The sequence below is a fragment of the Rhincodon typus genome, chromosome 4 (assembly GCF_021869965.1).
Source record: "Rhincodon typus isolate 14 chromosome 4, sRhiTyp1.1, whole genome shotgun sequence".
Classification (NCBI taxonomy): Eukaryota; Metazoa; Chordata; class Chondrichthyes; order Orectolobiformes; family Rhincodontidae; genus Rhincodon; species Rhincodon typus.
This window is the reverse complement of record NC_063335.1, coordinates 106,206,772-106,229,759: the sequence shown is the minus strand read 5'-3', so window position 1 is coordinate 106,229,759 and position 22,988 is coordinate 106,206,772. Positions and strand designations below refer to the sequence as shown.

The following is a 22,988-nucleotide window of genomic DNA, read 5'->3' as shown; positions in this document are numbered from 1 at the left end:
ATGTACACTGTCCCTGAGGCTGTTTACTTCTTATGCCTAAGTAAGGCCCTTCAAATCTGTATGTACTGTAACATTCAATGTCTTTTTTCACTGCTGCACATAGTAGGTTATCAAGTGTAACTCTCAAGTGTAGTAGCTAAGACCTCTCTAATGTATTCACTCAAGACTGGCGTCTGCTCTCCTATAAATCTCAAAATATTGTAATTACATACATCATTAAGATTTATGTGAATCTCATACCCCACAATGACTGCATTATAACATAAATTTCTGAAGGGACCTGATAGTGCAGACGCCAGGACAAAATTTCTCCTAGCAGGGGCATCGAGTATATAGTCTCACAGTTTCAGAATAAAGTGTTAGCAAGTTAGAATCAAGGTGAGGAGAAGTTTTTTCACACAGTGTGCCTGTGTGCCTCTGGAATTTTGCAGCTGGAAACACTAGATGTACTTTTTCAGCATATTCAAGTCAGAGATTAATAGATTTCAGATAGAAATTGGATCAAATGATGTGAAGATAACAATGGAAAGCATGACATAAGTGGATCTGAGATAACACGGTGTAGAGCTGGATGAACACAGCAGGCCAAGCAGCATCAGAGGAGCAGGAAAGCTGACGTTTCGGGTCGAGACCCTTCTTCAGCTCTACACCGTGTTATCTTAGATTCTCAGCATCGGCAGTTCCTACTATCTCTGTAACATAAGTGGATCTGCTATGATTGTATTGAATGTCAGAGCGCAGTTCAAGAATCCATTTGGTCTGTTCTGTCCAGTGTCTTCCTAAGGTGAACAGTTGTGAATTAACAAATGTTGTAGTTGTGATACTGCCATTGGTCTGTGTGACATGAAACAAGAGTAAAGAAAAATATCCCAATTGCACTTCGGTTATGGCTGGAAGGTTTGTTGTTTGAGATGAAATGAGGCTTTTCATGGCAAGATAACAGGTCAGCATTCATTTTCAGGAAATTCGAGGCAGTGATTAGCAGCCAAACTGTATACCAGAATGAGGAAGCATCTTTAAAATAGGAAGAGACAGAATTTGAAAAAAGGTCAAAATGTATGAAAACTGCAATTCTTAACATGTCAATTTATTACAGACAGCAATCCAACTTCTGAACTGTCAAACAAATGTTTCATTCAGTTTTGTCCCATTACCTGAACCATTTAATTTGTTTACAGCCTCGTGATGCACAACCCCCATGTGGTTCCAAAAGCAACTTCCATCAACACAGAGTGCTATTGTAGCAACCCGGAGCAGAGGTGTAATCAGATAAAAACAAACACAAGCCAAGAAAGGGGAGATTAGCGGAGTCATAGAGGCTATACTGTGTGACTCTGTGGGAGGTGAGTTAGGGTTCTAAAAGGGGAAGAGGTGAGATTCAGGCAGAGCACAATGTTGAGATCCAAAGGTGGGCGATGTGAGCTGGAGAAACACAGGAATTCAGAATCAGAATAAAAAGAACTCATAGGATCAGGTGGAGGTTGAACATTGAAGAGGGTGCAGGCATCACAAATCCTCACATAGCCTACACCTTACAAACACAGTTGAGGTTATGTTTGAAGGTATTAACTGTATTTTTTCTTCCTCTCTGCAAATGGGTAGATGGTTTTGTCAGTCATTTTCCTCCACTTTTCTTTCTCAGTTAATCACAAAGATTATTCATATGACTTGAGACTTTTCCCCTTTTTTTTAGTTGATTAGTCATTCCATTACAGAAAGAAAATAACATTGTAACATGACCAAGACTGGAGAGACTACTTTTGAAAGCAGTCTTTGTTTTGGAGGCAGTTTCACATTCCAACTTGTGTGCTGTGCGCTCCCACAGACAACAAGATAAATGACTAGATGGCCTGTTTTCAATGATTTAAGTGCAGGGAAAGATAATGGTGAACACATAGGGAGAGAGGACTCTCCAATGTTCTGCCTTGAATCTTACATTCATTCAAATAGACCTCCTTTAACATCTCATCCCAAAGGTTAATCCTCTGACAGTGTAACAAAGGCCCAGCAATTAACTGACCTAGCAGCTTAAGTTATTTCCTGAATTAGAGCTTGAATCATGACTGAGCGAATTGTGAGAGTACTGACTTCAAACCGAACTGACAATTTTAAGCCTCATTCATCACCTCTTGGTATTCAATGGCATTACCATCACTGAATCCTCCTCTATCAACACATTGGGGTTACTAGTGACCATAAACATCATTACAGAAGGCCTATAAATCCTTTAAATATAAAAGCAGGTTGAATACTGTGAATTGTCACTATGAGTAACTCATCTCCTGTCTCCCCGAAGCCTGCTCACCAGCCACAAGGCACAGGTCAGGAGTATGACGGAATTTTCTTCTCTTGCCTTCATTTCTGCTGCTCCAATGTCTCAAGACAGTCCCGTTTGATCAGCACTCCATCCACCACCTTCAATATTCTCTCCCACCACCAACACACAGTGGCAGTAGTGAGTAGCATTTAAAATGGACTGCAGCAACTCACTGAGGCTCCGTTGACAGCATGTTCCAAGCCCACAACTCCACGAGCTAGAAGGACAAGGGCAGCAGATGCAGAGAAGCACCACCAGCATTGGGTTTCATCTCCAGGTGTGCTATCCACCCTGTTTGGAACTACGTTGCCATTCTTTCATAGTTGCTGATTCAAAACCTTGCAACTCCCTTCCTAACAACTTTATGGATGCACCTAAAACAAATGGATTGCAGTGGTTCAAGAAGGTGGCTCACCACATTGCCATTGATGCTCACAGCCCATGAAAGAATAAGAAAAAGGATTGTACATCCTTTCCAAAGCACAAATCAAAATACAGAAAAAAAGTCAACACATTCCAAATGACTTTCCAATTATTTCAGAAAATTTAGAATTTCTTTCTTGTTTAATTCTCCTATTGTTGCTCCTCTCAGATGCTCACTCCTGTACAAGTACATTTAGTATGTAATCTAAGTGTTTATTTATTATGCGTGAGCTTAAATATATCATAACTGATCTGCTTGCGTCCTGATCCAGTGTCAACATATAACCTGTTTCTAACAGACATTGTCGACAGTCTCATGACGATATAAAATATGGACTACTGGTCTTTAAATTCCATTGTCTGATATGATACCTTGGACCATCACAGACTGAAATAGTTTCACAAAGAAACCAAAAACACTGATAAAATAACTAGTGATATCACCTGGTTGACACATTTTGACCAAGTTTCCTGAAACCAATATGGATTTGACGAATGGCAGCCTGAACTGAAATTAGCTTATTTTTGTCACCCAAGGAGTTTGAAACCATTCAGCAGGCTCCCAGGGTGATATGTAAAGAATCTTATCTCCGAATACATTTACACCTTTATGAGTATCTCCACATGCCGGAGATGGAACATTGCCGACAATAATCAAGCCTGGACACAATGAACTCAACAGGCGGATATGCAAGAACTAACTATTTTAAGAGTCCCTTTCCTTGCAAAGTTGCAAGATGGATTTTAGACTGCAAAACAGAAAGAGGCTGGAAAAGGCTCTCTTTCTGTCTGGTTCCAATGGAAGCAACAGTGAAAAAAAAATCAGAGAATTGAGAACTTTAAAAATAAATGCAACTTGCAATGCTGCTGACAGTTCAAGGAGGAAACTAACTAAATGTCTCAGGTTAAAATCATGCGCAGCAAGGGTACCCAAAGAACTCTAAACCATATATTTTGATGTGTGTGTGTGTTTACATAACTGTGCAGGGGCCATAAGCTTGACTTTTTGTCTTTAATACTTTTTGCATGGTTAGCAGATAATAAAATTGCTCTTTTTTCTCGAGGAAACCTTGTAATTGGTTCTTGGTCACTTATGTTTCATTTGGAGAAAGGCAGAGCTGCATGCTAAAATAACTTAAACCTTCGTTGAAGCCAATTCGGTTAGAAAGAGGACGGCCAAGACTCCCCTTCTCAGAGAGATGAACCCTTCATTTCCATTACTTTGTCCAGAAGGTCTTGAGCTTAAACTAGTCTGAGGGCTGATCTTATAGAAGTTTATAAAATCATGTGGGGACTGATAGGATGAACAGTCAAGGTCTTTTCCCCACAGTAGGGGAGTCCAAAAATAGATGGCTTAGGTTTAAGGGGAGAAGAGAAAGATTTAAAAGGGACCTAAGGGGCAACATTTTCACACAGAGGGTTAAACATGAATGGAACAAGCTGCCAGAGGAAGTGGTGGAGGCTGGTACAATTGCAACGTTTAAAAGGCATTTGGATGGGTACATGAATAGGAAGAGTTTAGAGGGATGTGGGTCAAGTGCTGGCAAATGGGACTAGATTACTCTAAGATATCTGATCAGCACGGACGAGATGGACCGAAGGGTCTGTTTCCATGCTGTACATCTCTATGACTCCAGTGGTCAAACATGATGCCTTGTTCAGATCAGCTTACAGTATTTTGTTTCGCAGTTCATTATAACAGTGTTTCATACAAACCAAGTTTATGAAATTGGCTGACCTCAAACACTGATGACAATTGGGTACAGGTTTTTAAACTGTTTTAGATACTTTGAGAAATTGTTGTTTGTCATCAGGAAATTACTCCGTGGTGGCTGGCAGCTACTAATCCTGTTCAATTTGTGAGACACCTGAAATATTGTTCAGAAAGATACAGCTCGTTTTGAAACACTGCAAATCCTAGCTCTAAAATTTTCAAGGGTCAATTGTTTAGTACGTAAAGGATGAGTGAATATTTTTCCATTTCCCACAGGAAGTTGCTGGAGATGGGGGGAGGGGGCAGAATTACACTCAAAAATCAATCAGTTTGAGAGACTTGCTGGGACCGCTTGTTAAAAAGTGAGATATTGCAAAAAGCAGTGAAACAAACCGTGGGCATAAATCATTCTTTTGTTATTTTAAATCTTCTTAGAAAATGTTTGACAACCTTATCAGTCAGGAGACGCCTGAGCAAAACTGTACTCTCACCAACTTATTCATGAAAAGCGACTTTTCTGATGAAGGGTCTAGGCCCGAAACGTCAGCCTCTCTGCTCCTATGATGCTGCTTGGCCTGCTGTGTTCATCCAGCCCTGCACCTTGTTGTCTCAAATCAGCTGTTCGCCTTGCTGTATTTCCAAATGCCGTGGTGGCATTGTCACTTGCTGATGAAGCATCAATTACTGAACAAACCACTCTTAACTTCAGAGGAGCTTGTTTCTGTCAAAGGCAGTTAATACCAAACAGCACAATGTTCTAATTACGCACCATCGCTCACATCCGTAACCCTGCTAATCATATATTTGTAGCTTTGCTAAACCCATAAAAAGTTGGCATACTGCAGGATGTTAACTGAACAGTGGGGGAAAAAAAAAATCAGTATTAAGAAATAGCACCAACAGCCTGGAACTAAAAAGCAAGGTTTAACATCCAAACAATTGACCTCAAGCTCATGTTGAAATATACAAGGTTCTGGCAAGTTAATAGTTTTTCACAGCCTGATTTTCACCTTTGATCTACTATTACTCAATTTCCCCGGGGACATGTCTTTATTTGCCATTAACACCCCTGCAGAAGTGAAGAATATATTGCAACTCTCTGGTTAAAGACTTATCCAGTGAAAAATAGTTTGTGCAATTTGTTCTGATTTTTGGCAGTCAGGCAACCACATTAGTGCAAGGAACAATGTCACAAATGAGTTTTGCTCAGTCTCACAAGACAAAATAGAAATAATGTACTGTTGACTATTATTCCATAATGAGCCCAGCCATACTAGTTGTCTCAGTCTTTGCTGCAGGACCCCTAGCTGTTTCTAATTTACATTAACCACTGGAGGTCATCAGATCAAATCCTTCCATGAGCAAGTGAGAAAATTGAATTCAATTATTCTGGTGAGATGCAGAATTGCAAAACAAAGCAGAAAATTCAGTAATGTTCTTTGTAGAAGGATAGCTGCTGGCTGCTTGAAATTGGGATCCCCTTTCAATCCTGTGCAGCACCAGACCTGATTTAACTGTGTTACAATAGTAACAAGCTTTCTGCAAACATACATAAAAGATTTATCAGGCGCCATACTACACCGTTATGAATGCGGTGTTTCAGAAGCATTAGGAAGTTTTTGTTCTTAAAAAGGAATGAAAGCCTACCTCAAGATGGAGTGAGAGTGGTCATCCTGATACCATGAGGAGCTGCCCATGGCCATTGACCAAGAGGGTTTACACAGCAGATAGCCAGCTCCCAAGATGGAAAATACCAGCAAGGTTAGGTCAATACAGAGAGAAAACTAGATGATCCAAGGGATCTTCCCCAACAACAAAGACTGTTAGCACCAAAGGTTACTGCCAAAGAATTGCACAACACTGGAGACAAACACTCCACCACTCTTTGACATTTGACCTAAACAATTACCATGGAATAGAAATCAATTTGGGTAATAGGATGGTGAAATAAATAGAGTATCAGTCGCAAATGGTGCTGTGTATATTGTATGGCACGGTGATAATACTGACACAACACATTGGTGGTTAAAGAGTTAGAAAGAATAATCAGGATGTAGCTGGTAAATTATTTTCAAACAAACCATGAGAGTAGGACAAGAGGATACAGGTTCAAATTATTAAAAGGTAAGTTTAGAGCTAATGGCAGGAAGTTCTCGCCCTCAAAGGTGACTGGCATCTAGAGTAGACTATGGAAATACTTCTGAAGCAATTAGATGGCATGATGGAATTACAGTAATGTCTTTCTGGATGGATTCCCTAGGAGAGACTAAATTGTCTCCTCAACTGTATCTGCCATGTAAACTTCTGCTAAGTACCTTGTATGGCAATTATAGAGTCAGAAATGGTCTTCGATAAATAGTCACTAAGTAATTGTGCCCTACCTATTGGCTGGTGCAGAACAACTGCTGTCTGATTAATTGCCCACACCTCAGTCTCTTTTAATGCACAACATCCTTGAGAAAAGCAGATGGATTGACAACCCTTGATAAGTAAGCCTGACACCCGTGAGCAGAATCTTGCTGGAGCGGTGTTTTACAGAGCTGTGGAGATCTACAGCACAGAAAAACACGGTACAGGATGGGCCAAAGGGCTAAAAGTTAATGATGATATTCGACAGCTGCCTGACCTTGAATGAGCCCTGTGTACAGAGCTGTATGGGGCTGTGGACGGGTCCAGCAGCTTGCTTTTTCTGTAGCTGTGCTTATTGTACTAGACAGTAATTTTCTTCTGCTTTATCTGTTTCCTTTGTGCTGGCTGTTCGTTGCACCGTGAAAGAGAGAAAGAGTTTCATTCCAAGTCACTGGACTTCGCCACGGCTCGGAATCGTGAATGGTGCCAGGAACGAAGCTAAGCCTCCAGACCAGCCATTGATGGAGGAATCCCTGACAGACAGAGGACTGTGAGGCTTGTTGCTTCTTCTCTTTTCTTTTCCATTTATTATTACCTCTACAATCATCATTATTACTTAATAAATATTCATATTTAAGCAAACTGCTGTTAGACAAGCCTTCTCTTAACTACATTTAACCGAATCTGGAAAGAACCACTTGGATACATTCTGTGATCCAAGACAAAGACCCTTCAGCGCATAGTGTCTGCCTGGTCAAAAACAAGCACCTAAATATTCCAATCCTTCTTCCCAGCACTTGGCCCACAGGCTTGTAAGCCTTGGCATCGCAAGCACACATCTCAATATTTCTGAAATGTTATGAGGGTTTCTGCCAATTCCACCCTGACAGGCAGTGAGTTCAGATTCCCATTACCCATCTGGGCAAACATGGTTTCTCTCACATCACCTCTAATCTTAAATTTCAGTGCGAGGGGAATTGCTCAATAGCAGCAGAAGTGCCAGCAAGAAACACACACTATCTCTTCCTGGGAAGGGCTACATGTCGATCAGGAATTGATGGGAACCTTTGCCTGGATTCAACATCCTGGGTAATGGAAACCCCACCCAGCGAGTGCTGCTGGCCAAACTCAGGAGGCCATGGCTGTGAGTGGAAGCATAGTATGCAAGCTAAGTGAAGTGTTTGGGTGTTATGGGTTTCAAGGCCAAAAGACAATGCGGTCAGAAGCCAGGGCAAGAGGGTGGTTTCTAGCAAACACACCCTCTAACCAAGGTCCAATCCATCAATAGGCACTTTTTGTGTTTGGTTAAGGGTCCCATGTGATAAGCTGCACACAGGGCAGCATGTATTAACAAAATCATATGGCAACAGGCCAGTTTGCAGCAAGGGAAATCCCAGTGGTGGGAAACGGTCAATCATCATTAAGTGGTGCATTCCTCATGGCAATTCTTGGACTAATCAGAGTCTATCACCAACCAATCAGCACTGTCCTCTCATCCAGGATAAATGTGGTTTTTCTCTTACATTGGTATTGACTGGAAATTGTCCTAGTGAATGCAAGATGGAAATCTTTGACAAAATGGATGTTTCCTCAGCAATACTCAAGTTCTGTACCATCAAACGAACATTTTTCCATCAATGCATTCAAGGTGAAGCTAATTAAGGACATGAGGGTGAAGGGATTAAAGGGATGTGCTGATAGGGTTAGATGGAGATATATGGGAAGACAGAAGACAGATCACCTGGCACCAACCGAGGCACTGGAGAAGACAACGGCAGAAACAGCCCTGACCCTGCACAGTCCTCCTCACTACCATCTGGGGGTTAGTGACAAAATTGGGAGAGCTGTCTCACAGACTAGTCAAACAACAGCTGGACATAGTCATACTCACAGAATCATATGTTATAGACAATGTCCCAGACACCACCATCACCATTCCTGGATATGTCCTGTCCCATTGGCAGGACTGACCCAGTAGAGGTGGTGGCATAGTGGTAAACAGTCGGGAGGGTGTTGCTCTGGGAGTCCTCAACATTGACTCCGGACCCTATGCGGTTTTCTCATGGCTTCAGGTTAACCATGGGCAAGGAAACCTCCCGCTGATTACTACATACCGTCCTCCTTTATCTGATGAATCAGTACTCCTCCATGTTGAACAACAATTAGAGGAAGCACTGAGGATGGCAAGGGCACAAAATGTACTCTGGGTGGGGGATTTCAATGCCCACCGCCAAGAGTGGCTCAGCAGCAGTACTACTGATCGAGCTGTTTGGGTCCTAAAGGACATAGCTGCTAGACTGGGTCTGCAGCAGGAGGTGAGGGAACCAACAAGAGGGAAAAACATACTTGACCTCATCCTTACTAATCTGCCGGCTGCAGTTGTATCTGTCCATGACAGTATCGGTAAGAGTGACCACTGCACAGTCCTTGTGGAGACGAAGTCCCGCCTTCACATTGAGAACAACCTCCAACGTGTTGTGTGGCACTATTACCGAGCTAAAAGGGACAGACTTTGCACAGATCTAACAACTCAAGACTGGGCATTCATGAGGCACTGTGGACCATCAACAGCAGCAGAATCATACTCCAGCGCAATCTGTAACCTCATGGCCCGGCCACTCAACCATTACCATCAAAGCAGGGAATCAACCCTAGCTCAATGGAGACTGCAGGAGGGCATGCCAGGAGCGGCACCAGGCATACCTGAAGATGAGGTATCAACCTGATGAAGCCACCAAACAGGACGACCTGCACGCCAAACAGCGAAAGCAGCAAGTGATAGACAGAGCTAAGCGATCCCATAACCTACAGTTCAGATCTAAGCTCTGCAGGCTTGCCACATCCAGTTTTGAACAGATGGAACTCACTGGAGGAGGAGGCTCCACAAATTTTCCCATCCTCAATGATGGAAAAGCCCAGCACATCAGTGCAAAAAATAAGGCTGAAGCTTTCGCAGCAATCTTCAGCCAGAAGTGCCGAGTGGATGATCCATCTTCACCTCCTCCAGTGGTCCCCAGCGTCACAGATACCAGTCTTCAGCCAATTCGGTTCACTCCACATGATTTTAAGTAACAGTTGGAGACACTGGATACTGCAAAGACTTCGGACCCTGACAACATTCTGACAATAGTACTGAAGACCTGTGCTCCAGAACTTGCTGCTCCCCTAGCCAAGCTGTTCCAGCACAGTTACAACACTGGTATCTACCCGCCAATGTGGAAAATTGCCCAAGTATGTCCTGTACACAAATCCAACTGGCCAATTACCGCCCCATCAGTCTCCTCTCAATCATCAGTAAAGTGATGGAAGGTGTCATTAACAGTGCTATGAAGCAGCACCTGCTCAGCAATAACCTGCTCAGTGATGGCCAGTTTAGGTTCTGCCAGGGCCACTCAGCTCCTGACCTCATTACAGCCTTGGTTCAAACATGGACAAAAGAGCTGAATTCCAGAGGTGAAGTGAGAGTGACAGCCTTTAATATCAAGGCTGCATTCGACTGAGTGTAGCATCAAGGAGCCCTAGCAAAACTGGAATCAATGGGTATCAGGGGGCAAAATCTCAGGTGGTTGGAGTCATATCTGGCACATAGGAAGATGGTCGTGGTTGTTAGAGGTCAATCATCTCAGCTCCAGGACATCTCTGCAGGAGTTCCTCAGGGTAGTGTCCTAAACCCAACCATTTCCAGCTGCTTCATCAATGACCTTCCCTCCATCATAAGGTCAGAAGTGGGGATGTTCGCCGATAATTGCACAATGTTCAGCACCATTCACAACTCCTCAGATACGGAAGTAGTCTGTGTTCAAATGCACCAAGATCTGGACAATATTCTGGCTTGGGATGACAAGTGGCAAGTGACATTCACGTCACACAAATGCCAGGCTATGACCATCACCAATAAGAGACAATCTAAACACCACCCCTTGACATTCAATGGTGTTACCATCACTGAAACCCCCACTATCAACATCTTGGGGGTTATCATTGACCAGAAACTCAACTGGACTCACCATATTAACATAGTGGCTACAAGAGCAGGCCAGAAGCTGGGTATAGTGCGGCGAGTAACTCACCTCCTGGCTCCTCAAAGCCTGTCCACCATCTACAAGGCACAAGTGAGGAGTGTGATGGAATACTCCTCACTTGCCTGGATGAGTGCAGTCCCAACAGCATTCAAGAAGCTTGACACAATTCAGGACAAAGCAGCCCGCTTTACTTGCCCCTACATCCACAAGCATTCACTCCCTCCACCACTGACTATCTAGAAGATGCACTACAGAAATTCACCAAAGATCCTCAGACAGCACCTTCCAAACCCACGACCACTTCCATCCAGAAGGACAAGGGCATCAGACACCTCCAAGTTCCCTTCCAAGCCACTCACCATCCTGACTGGGAAATATATTGGTGTTCCTTCACTGTCATTGGGTGAAAATCCTGGAATTCCCTCGCTAATAGTTTGTGGGTCAACCTGCAGCAGGAGGGCTGCAGTGGTTCAAGAAGGCAGCTCACCACCATCTTCTCAAGGGCAACTAGGGATGTGCAAGAAATGTTGGCCAGCCAGCGACACCCTTATCCCACAAATGAATAGAAAAAAAAGTTGGGTTGAGAATAGATACCAGTTGGGCCAAAAGGCCTATTTCCATGGTGTATGCTCAATGTAAATTCAATATTTCTTTATGTTATTCAGCGGTCGACCACATGAAGGTGCACAAGAGCATTACATTCAATGGTTAGATTGTCACAAAAATCGAGAAAGAGCTAAAATAGCCACACCTTGTCAAAAACTGGGTAAAAGGGACAACATTACTATCCTCATTCTCCATTAGTCATCAGAACAAAGATCACAAAACAATAGGAAATTAAATTAGTGACTAAACTAATCAGTGCAAATTCCAAATAATTTTCCATCTCGCGAATGTTCAAAACTGTTCTCATATAATAGCAGCAGTTCACTTGTGTTGAGTGAATATTCTTTCTCCAGATTGACCATCTCGCCAGTATGCAGGGCAAATTACACTTACCTTGCAGAGACACTTATGTATTATTCTGCAATTTATTGAATTGCAGGAGATTGAAAGCAACAAAAACAAGCCAGCAGCAACTACTTCCTCATCAGCAGTTGGAGCAAAAGTTACTTTTCTTCACAACGTGACACCTCTAAATGTTGTCCATGAAAGAAACTGTCTACTGTGTGTTTTCCTACCCACTGTAAATGGAACTCTAATCAACTCACACAGCAGACATACCAGCACTCGAAAAACTTCTCAGAATGGACTAAGAAAAATGACTATTGCATATGTTAGCTGAACGTGTGTTAATAGGCTGTAACCCAGTTCTCAAACAATTTAAAAATCATCTTACTGCCAGATTGCGTATTTTTCAAACCGTTGTTATTCAATGCTTAATAAAGATTGGTTAAAAGAGCAGTTACATTTGCAAGTTTAGTTGCACTATAATTCATTTTAAGCCACCACTACACAGATTGGAGGGAGGGTTTGACTGATGTCAAACAGCATGAGGATAATACTGAGGAGGACAATGTATACAATTTGAATTCTGACAGATGGTTTTACTTCTGAACATGTCCTAGACACTGTTTTCTTTCCCACCTTCTCACTTTCTAGAGGTAATTCATCATGCTAGACTCAATTCCACAGATATCATCAGTTCTTCAATTCCTCACATAGATGGCCATCATTCAGGTAACTGCTAACAGTGAGGGTCAGGAGGTTCACAGAAACATAGAAAATAACACCAGCAGCTATCCATTAACCCCTTTGAGACTGCTCTGCCATTCAATATGATCATGGTTGATCATGCATCTCAGTGTTCCCACTTTCTCCCCACACCCTTTCACCAATATCTAAAAATGTGTTGACAGCCTTCAATGTTCTGGCCTCAACTACTTTCTGCAGCAGAAAATTCCACAGGTCTACCACTCTCTGGGTGAAGAAAGGTCCTTTGACTTCTGGTAAGTAGTCCTGCAGCCATGATTCTGTGTAGTAAGTAGCAACGATACATATAACTCTTTCTCACACACAGAGAAGTCAAATTCAGCTTTATCCCTCTTATAATTTATAGAGCAGTGCTACCAGATAGATGTAGCATATTAAAAGTATATATGCAATATATCAAACTTTTCTACAATTTAGTAATAGATAGTAAAGGGTCAATCCATATTTGGCAGGCTGTTAAGGAATCCCAGGAAGGATAGATGAATATTGAATGTACAGTACCTGATAGAAATTGGGCCAGAACGTACTTATGGCCAACTCGGCTCTGTTCCAGCTTCTTGTTGTCATTCCAGACACATTCCAGATTGGGTTACCCAGGGGGCCATCATTGACCTTCACGTAAACATTTAATATCCCAGAGCTGGCCCCGTCCTTCCCAGTTAAAAAGTAATGGAAATCGATGCAGTGTGTGTCATTCTCTTTCAGTTTCAACAGGAGCAGATGGGCTTTTTGTCCTGGCTGTTTTCCAGTGGTGTTAACCACCATAAAGGACCCTGCACAGAAGAGGTGGAAAATGAAGCTTATTAGAGGCTGTCCCTTATAAAATCAAATCTGCATTACAAGCATATTATACTATTACAACATATATCAGAAGACACCAGTAAATAATTGCTCCACACAGAGAAGCAACTTATTATTTTGTGTGTGCAGGTCCATTAAAGCTGTTTACATGCAGCAGATCAATGTGTTCAACCCAATAACAACAGATATCTTCCTCCTTCTGTGGAAGGTATGAACTCTCACTGAGTTCTAATATGTTCTGGCAGCCCAGATAATCACCCAGATTGTATTTTACTCAAAACTGAAGTGCATATAAAAATAGCAAATATCACAGATCCCTGTTAAGGACAAGTTCAATTTATAAATAAATCTTTTCCAGAATTCTACTTTCAGGAATTTGTAAACCACTCTTAATAACAGACACCACAAATGAAAATAATTCCTTCTGGCCCAAGTGCTTTTAAGGGGAGTGTTAGAAATACAAGCAGGTCACTTCGATTTTTTTTATTGAAGAGTTACTTTTATGTGTCATTTTCTAATTAAAATATAGCTTCTAGAATCTTGTTGAAATAAGCACTCTCTGTAAAATATTGACAATCAACTCAAATCTCCTTAGCTGTACCTGCTGGTGTTACATGAGATAGCCTTGGATGTTTCTAATCTTTTAAGAAATAAATCTATCTGTTTGACATGGTCACTTTTTCTATATTTGTAATACAGTTTGTATTATGAGACCCACTCTATGGAATGCCAAGTTGATGTAGGTTAGCTGCAAAACCACAAGTGAAGGTCATAAAGGAGATGAAGATGTAATGGCTTTTCTCCTGTTCTCATTTCCAAGACTTAGGCCATGGACCTCTCCAATAGATTTGTCCACATTTCTGGGCAAATTGCTGCAGTGATTTATCATTGCTTTCTGCAAGCTCGCTGATCAGAAAATGCTCCTACTCTTACTCGTTGCCAGACTGCCATCCAAAAGTTTTGAATTTCTTGTGAAGCACTCCCCGAAGGTTTGGAAGGTGCTTTATAAATGTAAGGTGTTTTCTTTCTGTTGTCAAGTGCTATAAAGATATGCGTTAGTATTGGAAAGTATTATTCAGTTAACTGAAATTAGTCGGGGAATGAAATAATTTCACATTGATAATTGTGCCCTAAATGATTCATTAACTACGCACAGCACTCTCTCTATTCCTGTTTTGCAGTGAACCGTATTGGCAACGTAAACTATTGTTACAGTGTCAGACTTTTATTTTTGGATTACTATGGAGCACTGTCCAGATGCTTCCTCCCACTCCTTATTGGCTGTCTTTGCTTGACAAAAAAAACTTCAGAATAAATAGGTCCTGCTAACTGAATAGAGAGCCAGGTTTTGAAACACACACAAACAATTAACAGGAAAGGAGGCTGAGGCCAGATTTGATCAAGGTATACAAGCTTACAATAGGCTTCGATAAAGTAGGCAAAGAAAAGCTGACGGTACAGCTAAACATAGATTTAATGCTGTGGGCAACTGGGGATGTGAGGAAGATTTTTTTTTTGTGCAGCAAGTGGTGGTCATTGGGAACTAGCAGCCTGCAAGAAAGCAGAGCCAATTAATGATTTCAATTGCAAATTGCATGGACATTTGAGTGAAATAAATTGGTGGCTACAGGTATAAATTTGACTCAGTGAATTACTAGAAAAATACCTGCAAGAAGTAGTGGTTCAAATGGCCTTCTTCCATCTGGTAGTAACTCTAATTCAATGACGATTGATAGACGTGAAAATGTAACTATACATTGGGATATAAAAAGGTTAAGTAACGGATCAAGAACTTGGCAGATGGAATATAATGTGGAACAATGTGAGGTTACGCACTTTGGTAGAAAGAACAGGTAAGCTGAATGCGAGTTAAATGGAGAAAGACTGCAGAAATCTGCAGCACAGAGGGGTTTAGGTGTCCTTTTATATAAATCACAAAATAGCAAGTATCCAAGTTCAGCAAGTAATAAGGACGTTAAATGGAATGTGGACGTTTATTTCAAAGGGAATGGAGAATAAAAGTCAGAAGCTCTTTCTTAAATTATACAAGGCACTAGTTAACCACTCAAATAAAAGCAAAATGTGGTAGATCCTAGAAATCTAAAATAAAAGCAAAGTACTGGAGAAACTCAGCAGGTGTAGCAGTATCTATGGAGACAGAAACAGAGTTAATGTTTCAAGTTTTTGATATGACTTCCTCAGAACTGAAGTCTGCAGAAGAGTCATATTGGACTCAAAATGTTAACTCTGTCTCTTTGTCTACAAATGCTGTCACACCTGCTGAGTTTCTTTCTGATGAAGGGTCTAGGCCCGAAACGTCAGCCTTTCTGCTCCTATGATGCTGCTTGGCCTGCTGTGTTCATCCAGCTCTGCACCTTGTTGTCTCAAGTTTCTTCAGCAGTCTGTTTTTGTTATACTAGTCAGACCACATCTAGAAACCTGTGATCAGTTTGGTCAACTCATCTAGGGACAGATATACTGACATTGGAAGTAATCCAGATCAGCTTGATCCTAGATATGGGAGGATTTTCTCATGAGGAAAAGTGGAGTAGGTTGGGCTGTGTTCATTGGAATCTAGAAGAATGAGGATGATCTTATTGAAAAATACAAGATTCTTAGGGAGCTTGACAGTGTAGATGCTGAGTAAGTGTTTCCCATTATGGGTAAGTCTATTATCAAAGGGCATAATCTCAAAGTGAGGGATTGCCCAGTTAGGACAAGAATGAGGAGGAATTTCTTCTCCCAGAGGACAGTGAATCTGTGGAATTCTTTACTGCAGAGTTCTGTTGAGACTGAGGTGTTGTGTGTATTCAGGTTGAGATAGACAAATTTTTAATTAGTGAAGGAATTGAGGATTATGTGGCCAAGGCAGGAAAGTGAGGTTGAGGATTATAATCACATTGAATGACAGAGCAGACTTGATGGACTTAATGGCCTACTTCTGTTCCTACGTCTTATGATAATTATGCATAGTCCAAGCAAAATGGGGATTAAATTTGCCTTCAACAGAAGCAGGATGTGGGCGATTGTAAACTGAATGCTCCAATTTCCTGTGCCAACAGTGTGAAAAATAGGTTGTTGATATGCCACCTCGGAAGACGAATTAATATCACAATTAAGACTAATGCAAAAACATTTAGATTTTAATCATTCCTATATGAATATTTCAGACTTCATTACTTTCATATCACTATTGAGTAACTATGAATGGATAACTCTTAAACAGAATAGTTGAAGGACAGGTTTTTTTTCTTAATCCTCACATGCAGTTGATTCTGCCCTTTAAAGGTGGTAGCCAGCCTTTCATTGTTAACTGTATACGCGCTGAGATAGTGAATATTGGCTGGCTATTAAAGGAAGTTGCAATAATAAAGATAGATGCTGATCTTTTCACATTGGATATCATGAAACACCACATTCAACTAGGAATAGCTTTCAGACATGGCAAACTTGAGCAATAATAGAGGTCCCGCAACCACGCTTTCCAATTCATAGGCCAGAGATCAACACCCAAGCCTAGACGTAAGCACTGAGTCACCAGAGATGGAGATTACAACTGAATGTATATCTGTCATCATGTATATAGTGTAGATATTGGAGGTAATTAAACAGTTCTGTTAAAGTGCTGGCATGAAATCATCAAGTACATTCAGCCTTAACTCAGTTCACAAACTCAAATAAATTTGATACCCTGTTCACATTGGCTCAAGTGTACTTAACATCTTTGTGGGGTCAGCCAATGTCGCAACGCATTAATGGTTTAAACAGAAAGCCAACCAGTAACTCCTCTGATCAACAAGAAATAGCAATAGATAATGAGGGCCTGAGTAACATCTCCCCACTACAAACTAAAATGGTATAATGCCACAGCAATACAAATTCTATCATCTTTAAAGTTTTGATTTGGCTGCCCTACTTTAGGTAGGGTGCCAAGGCAATGAAGATGATGCAGAAGAGATTTATTAAGACACTTGCAATGAGAACTCGTTACTTTCAAAGGGGAAGCAGAGAAATATGAGGAAAATAATTTTGAAAGGGTGTGGGGGATAGGCTATGGAGTGTTCCTTTAGAGTGCTGTCAGAGATGCAATGATCCAAATGATCTCTTGCAGTGCTGCAAAATTTAATGAATAACACAGCGGAGATTTCTGAAATATATGTTGGAATGAAGACCTGAACCATTATTGTTTTCTGCTTATTGTATTGTGATTTACTGTCTGAATCTTTTCAGACTGCTCTAACTAGGAACGTATTCTAATTGTAATAACAATAGAGATACAAGCTTTTGATAATCAAGCACTCCATCTCCAGATATTGAGCTTATGTAAGCTATATGTAGCTGATGGAAATATTTATTTCAAGCTGTACTTCCTTCCCAATGCACGTTCCCCTTAATCCAAAAGCTCCTAGATTAAAACAGCTTCACCTTGTATGACCGTTTGGTTTATTAGCTATTCTTAAGAAGGATCGTTACCTTGATGGAAAAACAATTGGCTTTGATTTACTTTGGGACCTGTCACGAAATCCTCTGGGGAGAGAGAAAGAGAGAGAAAGAGAGAAAGAGGTAGTAGGGCATATGTGCCAGCCACAGGCAGAAATCTACCCCATATAAAAAGATTGAGGATGTTATCAGGAAATTAAATTGATGCTGTAACCTTTCACATTTGTGAATCTTGCTGGAAATGAAAATGTCAACACAATGACATAAGTTCAGTTTGCATTCCCTAGGGAGAAGTCCATTTAAAAAAAAACACTGCATCTTCTTTGCCTCAAAGTTATCATTCAGATATGGAAAGATAAAAAGATGGAAACTAGCAGCAGGTGTAGGCCATTCAGACCTTCCAGCCTGCTCTGCTCTTTATGATGATTACAATTCCCACTTTCGCCTTGTACCTCTTGATGCTTTCAAAATTTAAAAATCTCTTTCTTGCATATATTCAGTGACCTGGCCTCTACAATCTTCAGTGGTAGAGAATTCCACAGGTTCACTATCCTTTAAGTGAAGAAATCTTTCCTCATCTCAGTCTGAAATAGTCTACCCTACATGCTGTGACTGTGTCCCTTGGTTCAAGACTCCAGAATAATTTTTAAAATCAGCATGTAATACCATGCCTCCAGGGCAGGTGGGACTTGAACCCAGGCCTGCTGGCCCAGAGGGAGGGACATTGACACTGTGTCACAAGAAACAACCTCAAAAACAAACCTCCAAACCTTTCGGACAAAGCCTACTCCTTACTAAACTAGAAGGTCTTGGATTGGATGTCCTTTAATGAGTGGAGCTTGTAAACCATCTCAAACAAAAACTTGAAGAGGAACCTATAAGTTACGCCACATTTGAACAGATACATAAGGTCAGCTAGCTCAGCTGGCTAGCTTACAATTCAGACAGCAAAAGGCCCTGTTAAATTCTGCACAAACTGGCTGAGACCATCACAAAGAGCCTGCCTTCTCAACCCTGCCCCTTGCTTGAGGTGTAGTGGTCTCCAGGTTAAAAGTCACCACAAGGTGTCTCTGCCTATCAGGAGAGCAGCGAGTGGCCCTTCTGACATGATAGGAAGAGTCAGCTATTCATCAGGTATCACATGTAATGAGTTAGTGATTCTCTGCTCTAAGCAAACAATACTTTTTCTTTATTTCTCTAGCTTAGAAACTGTGAGGCACCAGTCGTATTATTGACCAATTTCATAAATCTTCAGGTGAAGAATTGAAAACAGTGAGTACTCATTAGGGAAGTTATGTGAGAATGGAGGAGAGTGCAACCTTGTGAAGATCTCATATTTAATGGAGCTAGCGGCCTCAATGGCATCCAAGTGCTGAAAAATGGGGCCACTGGTTCCATTGATGGCTAAGGTGTGGTCAACTCCTCTTTACAGGCTCCCCAACGCACAAATAAAATTTCAAGTATTAACTACATTGGAGCAAGTGTAAATCATTTGACTATTAACTCTGCTCTGTCATGTAATAAGATCGTGGGTGACCTGATTAAAGAAAATTCCAAAGAAGAGCTATATCGGAGTTGAAACTTTGTTTCTGTCTCCACAGATGCTGCTGATGTTCTCCAAGTACTTTCTTTTTATTATTCTGATTGTAGCTGAACTTCCCCTTTCTTGACTATTCCAATATCTGTTAATGCCCATGATAGTCAAAAATCTGTCCAATGCAGCCCTGAATGTATGCAATGACCCAGCCTCCGCTGCTCAATAGTGAAAAGAATTCCAAATGCTAATACCCCCTGAGAGAAGAAATTTCTCCTTATTTCCAATGCGGCACCCCTTATTTTATGCTCTTTCAAAGAGCGCACAGAGGATGATGGCTCAAACGACCTGTTCCTGTGCTGCACCATTCCATAATAAAGCTGTTGGTTAAGGATTATGAGTGAAGCCCCTTGGGTATTGGAGGTTTCACAGATAAAATTGCAAATTACTTCCACCTAGCCTGGTGTCAAGTTAACTTATACAACCCCTGTTGATGGGGAAACCCGGAGAACAATAAAACCTCACTGTAATCTTAGGACAGAATAGGCACCTTCTTGAATCACAGAATTGTTATGGCACCAAAGGAGACCATTTGGCCCATCATACCTGACCAGTTCTCTAACCTAGTGCCAATTTCTTGCCTTTACCCCGTATCCCTGCATATCATTTCTGTCCATGCAAGGTGGGGAGTGCGAGCCACATTGTACAGTGGCAACAAAAACAATGTTAACTCTGTTTTTTCCCTCACACATGCTGCCAGACCTGCTGAGATTTTCCAGCAACATTGTTTTTGTTCCTGATTTACAGCATCCGCAGTTCTTTCGGTTTCCATTATATAGTGGGGTTGCCAACCCTCCTGGAGTCTCTGACAAATTAAGAATAAATATCCTGGGTAACCCTGCAGAAACAGTACGATGGTTGGTTAAAAAAAAGTGATTAACTTTGAATGCCTTTGTTTATTAGTTATAACAGGTTAGGTGTGATTAAAAAAAAAGCTGTTTAACTAGGAATTGAAAGTCATGAAGCCTCCAGTAATTTGCCGAAGTAGAGTTAGCAACACTATTGTGCAATGTTATCCACTTGAATAAGCATAATTATTGCAAAGCAAGCCGGGAGGCAGTGAATAAACCTGGAAGTATAGGTTAATATTGTTGACTGGGATATTGTTCAAATATTAACACAAGATTATACCTAGGGGAAAGGCGAAAACTTTCTTGCTGATCTGCAATCAATGCTAATGATTTTTATCTTGATTTTTCAGTTGTTCAGTCTGTGTCATTAAGTCTGATATTGACAGATGAACACAATGCATTAGATGAAAGATTTAGCAAAACTTGTGGCTTGATAAGAAGTGTTCACCATTTTTTCCTTATGACAATAGTTCACAGCAATTCTGTTAAGATTCAAATGTAATAACCCACCTTGTGCACAACTGCAGTGTGCACAACTTTGTTTTACACTGAGTATTTTCAGAAACCTCTTTAATTTACAAGTGCAAGCTGCATTGCATCTGGTCCACAGCAGGAGTACCGTTAACTTTAAAATTCCCGTAAAACAAAAATATAAATTCATATATTTATTTTGTTCCTACGCTGCTGTGTTGAAGTGGAGGTTTATTACAACAAGAAATTGTCTCAATCATTTTTTTCAAATCTTCAAAAATGCGCAATTTGTTATCTCCTCTGATCTCATCTTTTCAAAACCAAGCTTATTTCGCTCCTTTCGCAATTTGTCAGATTTCTACCACACTTTGCAATTAACATTACGGGTTTTCACTCCTCACCCAAGTCCTTTGATGTCAGAAAAGAGACGACGAAGTGGCTATTAAAATGTACAACTTAAAAAAGAACTCATCAAATAAAAACATACACTTTCCACAGAAAATCCTCTGGAAGCCTCCATAATTCAATCAATGAAATATTCCATTATGAAGTTAAGGTACTGATCAAAGCTGCCTTTACATGAAACAATGTTACAATTTCAATTTAATAAATGAAGTTTGCAATGAAAGATTAGAGAGCTGCTGATTTTATTTAGGAAATGAAAATATGAGCCAAAGACAATCTTCCCGTCAGCCACGAGACACATACTGTATCCCTCTGGGAAATATTCTGAGTTGCTTGTATAAGGCAAGATAATTCATGCAGTTTCAACTTAATTGCTATACTACATCTGTTTTCTCTTTGTTCTTGATAACTGATATTTTGTCAAACAAATCCATTCCTGACAACTCGACCATCATGTTGTTTGCATAGCACGGTTTAACTTACGTTGATTCCTCACCATGAGTCCAAAGGAAGAAAATGTCATTTGGAGGTCCTGTGCAAGAGAAAAGTCTTGCCACACCACGCCACACAACCCTGCCACAGCATCTTCTACAAGACATGCCAGATCATTAACATAGATGCTACCATCACCTGGGAACACCACCCCACCGTGTGCGTGGCAGATACTCATGTGACCTGGCCAATGTTGTCTACCTCATACACTGCAGGAAAGGATGCCCCGAGGCATGGTATATTGGTGATACCATGCAGACGCTATGACAACGGATGAAGGGACACCGCACAGCAATCGCCAGACAGGGATGTTCCCTCCCAGTTTGGGAACACTTCAGCAGTCAAGGACAATCAGCCTCTGATCTTTGAGTAAACATCCTCCAAGGCAGCCTTCAAGATACACAACAGTACAGAATCACCGAAGAGAATCAGACAGCCAAGTTCCGTACCCATGAAGACTGCCTCAACCATGATCTTGGGCTTGTGTCACACTACCCGTGACCCCACCGCACTGTTCTGTATCTGTAAAATCTTCCTTACTATCCTGTTTTGACACCACCACCTTGGTGACTTGTTATGATCTCTCTACCTTAATTAGTTTTTACAGTTTTGGGTTATTTGTTACGTTGGTTAGACCCTTAGCATATGACTCTTATACCCATCATGTTATTGCAGTCATTTGGTTTGTCTCCAGCAACACCTCATTTTTAATTTTTTTGTAATTATCTCTTTGCCTCAATTAAATGGATCATAGGTCATCCCTTCATTTACTGTTCAGCTGGTGACACTTCACTCACACCGTCTGACACTTTTGATCACCTGCAGAGATTTGTTTTTCAGCCTGTTGACACTCCACTCACACCATTTGTACGATCTTTTGATCTCTCCGCCCATTGATCTCTCTGCCTATAAATTCTGTGTTTGTGTGCTTCTCTCTCACTTCTTCTCATGAAGGAACAATGCTCCAAAAGTTTGTGATCTCAAATATACCTGTTGGACTATAACCTGGTGTCATGTGACTTCTGACCCAGTCCAAAACCAGCACCTCCACATCATGAATGATGACTGACCACCATGGCAAGCGAATTGCCAAAATAAAATCATGGTCTATCAAGGAAGCTGTCACACTGATTTGCTCAGTTTGCGCATCAGCTAGGACCACTCCACAGAGACAATGGAAGATTGGGTAAATGGAGTGATGATCGGACTTGATGTTGTAAGTGTACATGTGAAGTTGGTTTTATGATTTTATGAGGAAGAAGAGGAAAGAGAAAAGGACAGGTCAGTGGTGTCACCGGAGAATATGGAGCAGGGCTAGGAAGAGATGCCATTTCTGGAGGTGAGAAGCTGTCATGAAGCTCACCAATTTTTAGCCTGTTATGGTAAGTGTAAGCAT

The 22,988-nt window shown here is 41.1% G+C and overlaps 1 protein-coding gene across 9 annotated transcripts in view; it reads right to left on the bottom strand.

The window, feature by feature from the left end:
* Positions 1-22,988, bottom strand: part of LOC109916843 (receptor-type tyrosine-protein phosphatase mu) — a 786,238-nt gene that overhangs the window by 530,790 nt on the left and 232,460 nt on the right. For all 9 annotated transcript variants that reach the window (XM_048595836.1, XM_048595838.1, XM_048595837.1 and 6 more), the window contains exon 3: positions 13,040-13,311. In XM_048595836.1, coding sequence (XP_048451793.1) covers positions 13,040-13,311 — 272 coding nt within the window. The remainder of the gene's footprint in view (positions 1-13,039; positions 13,312-22,988) is intronic.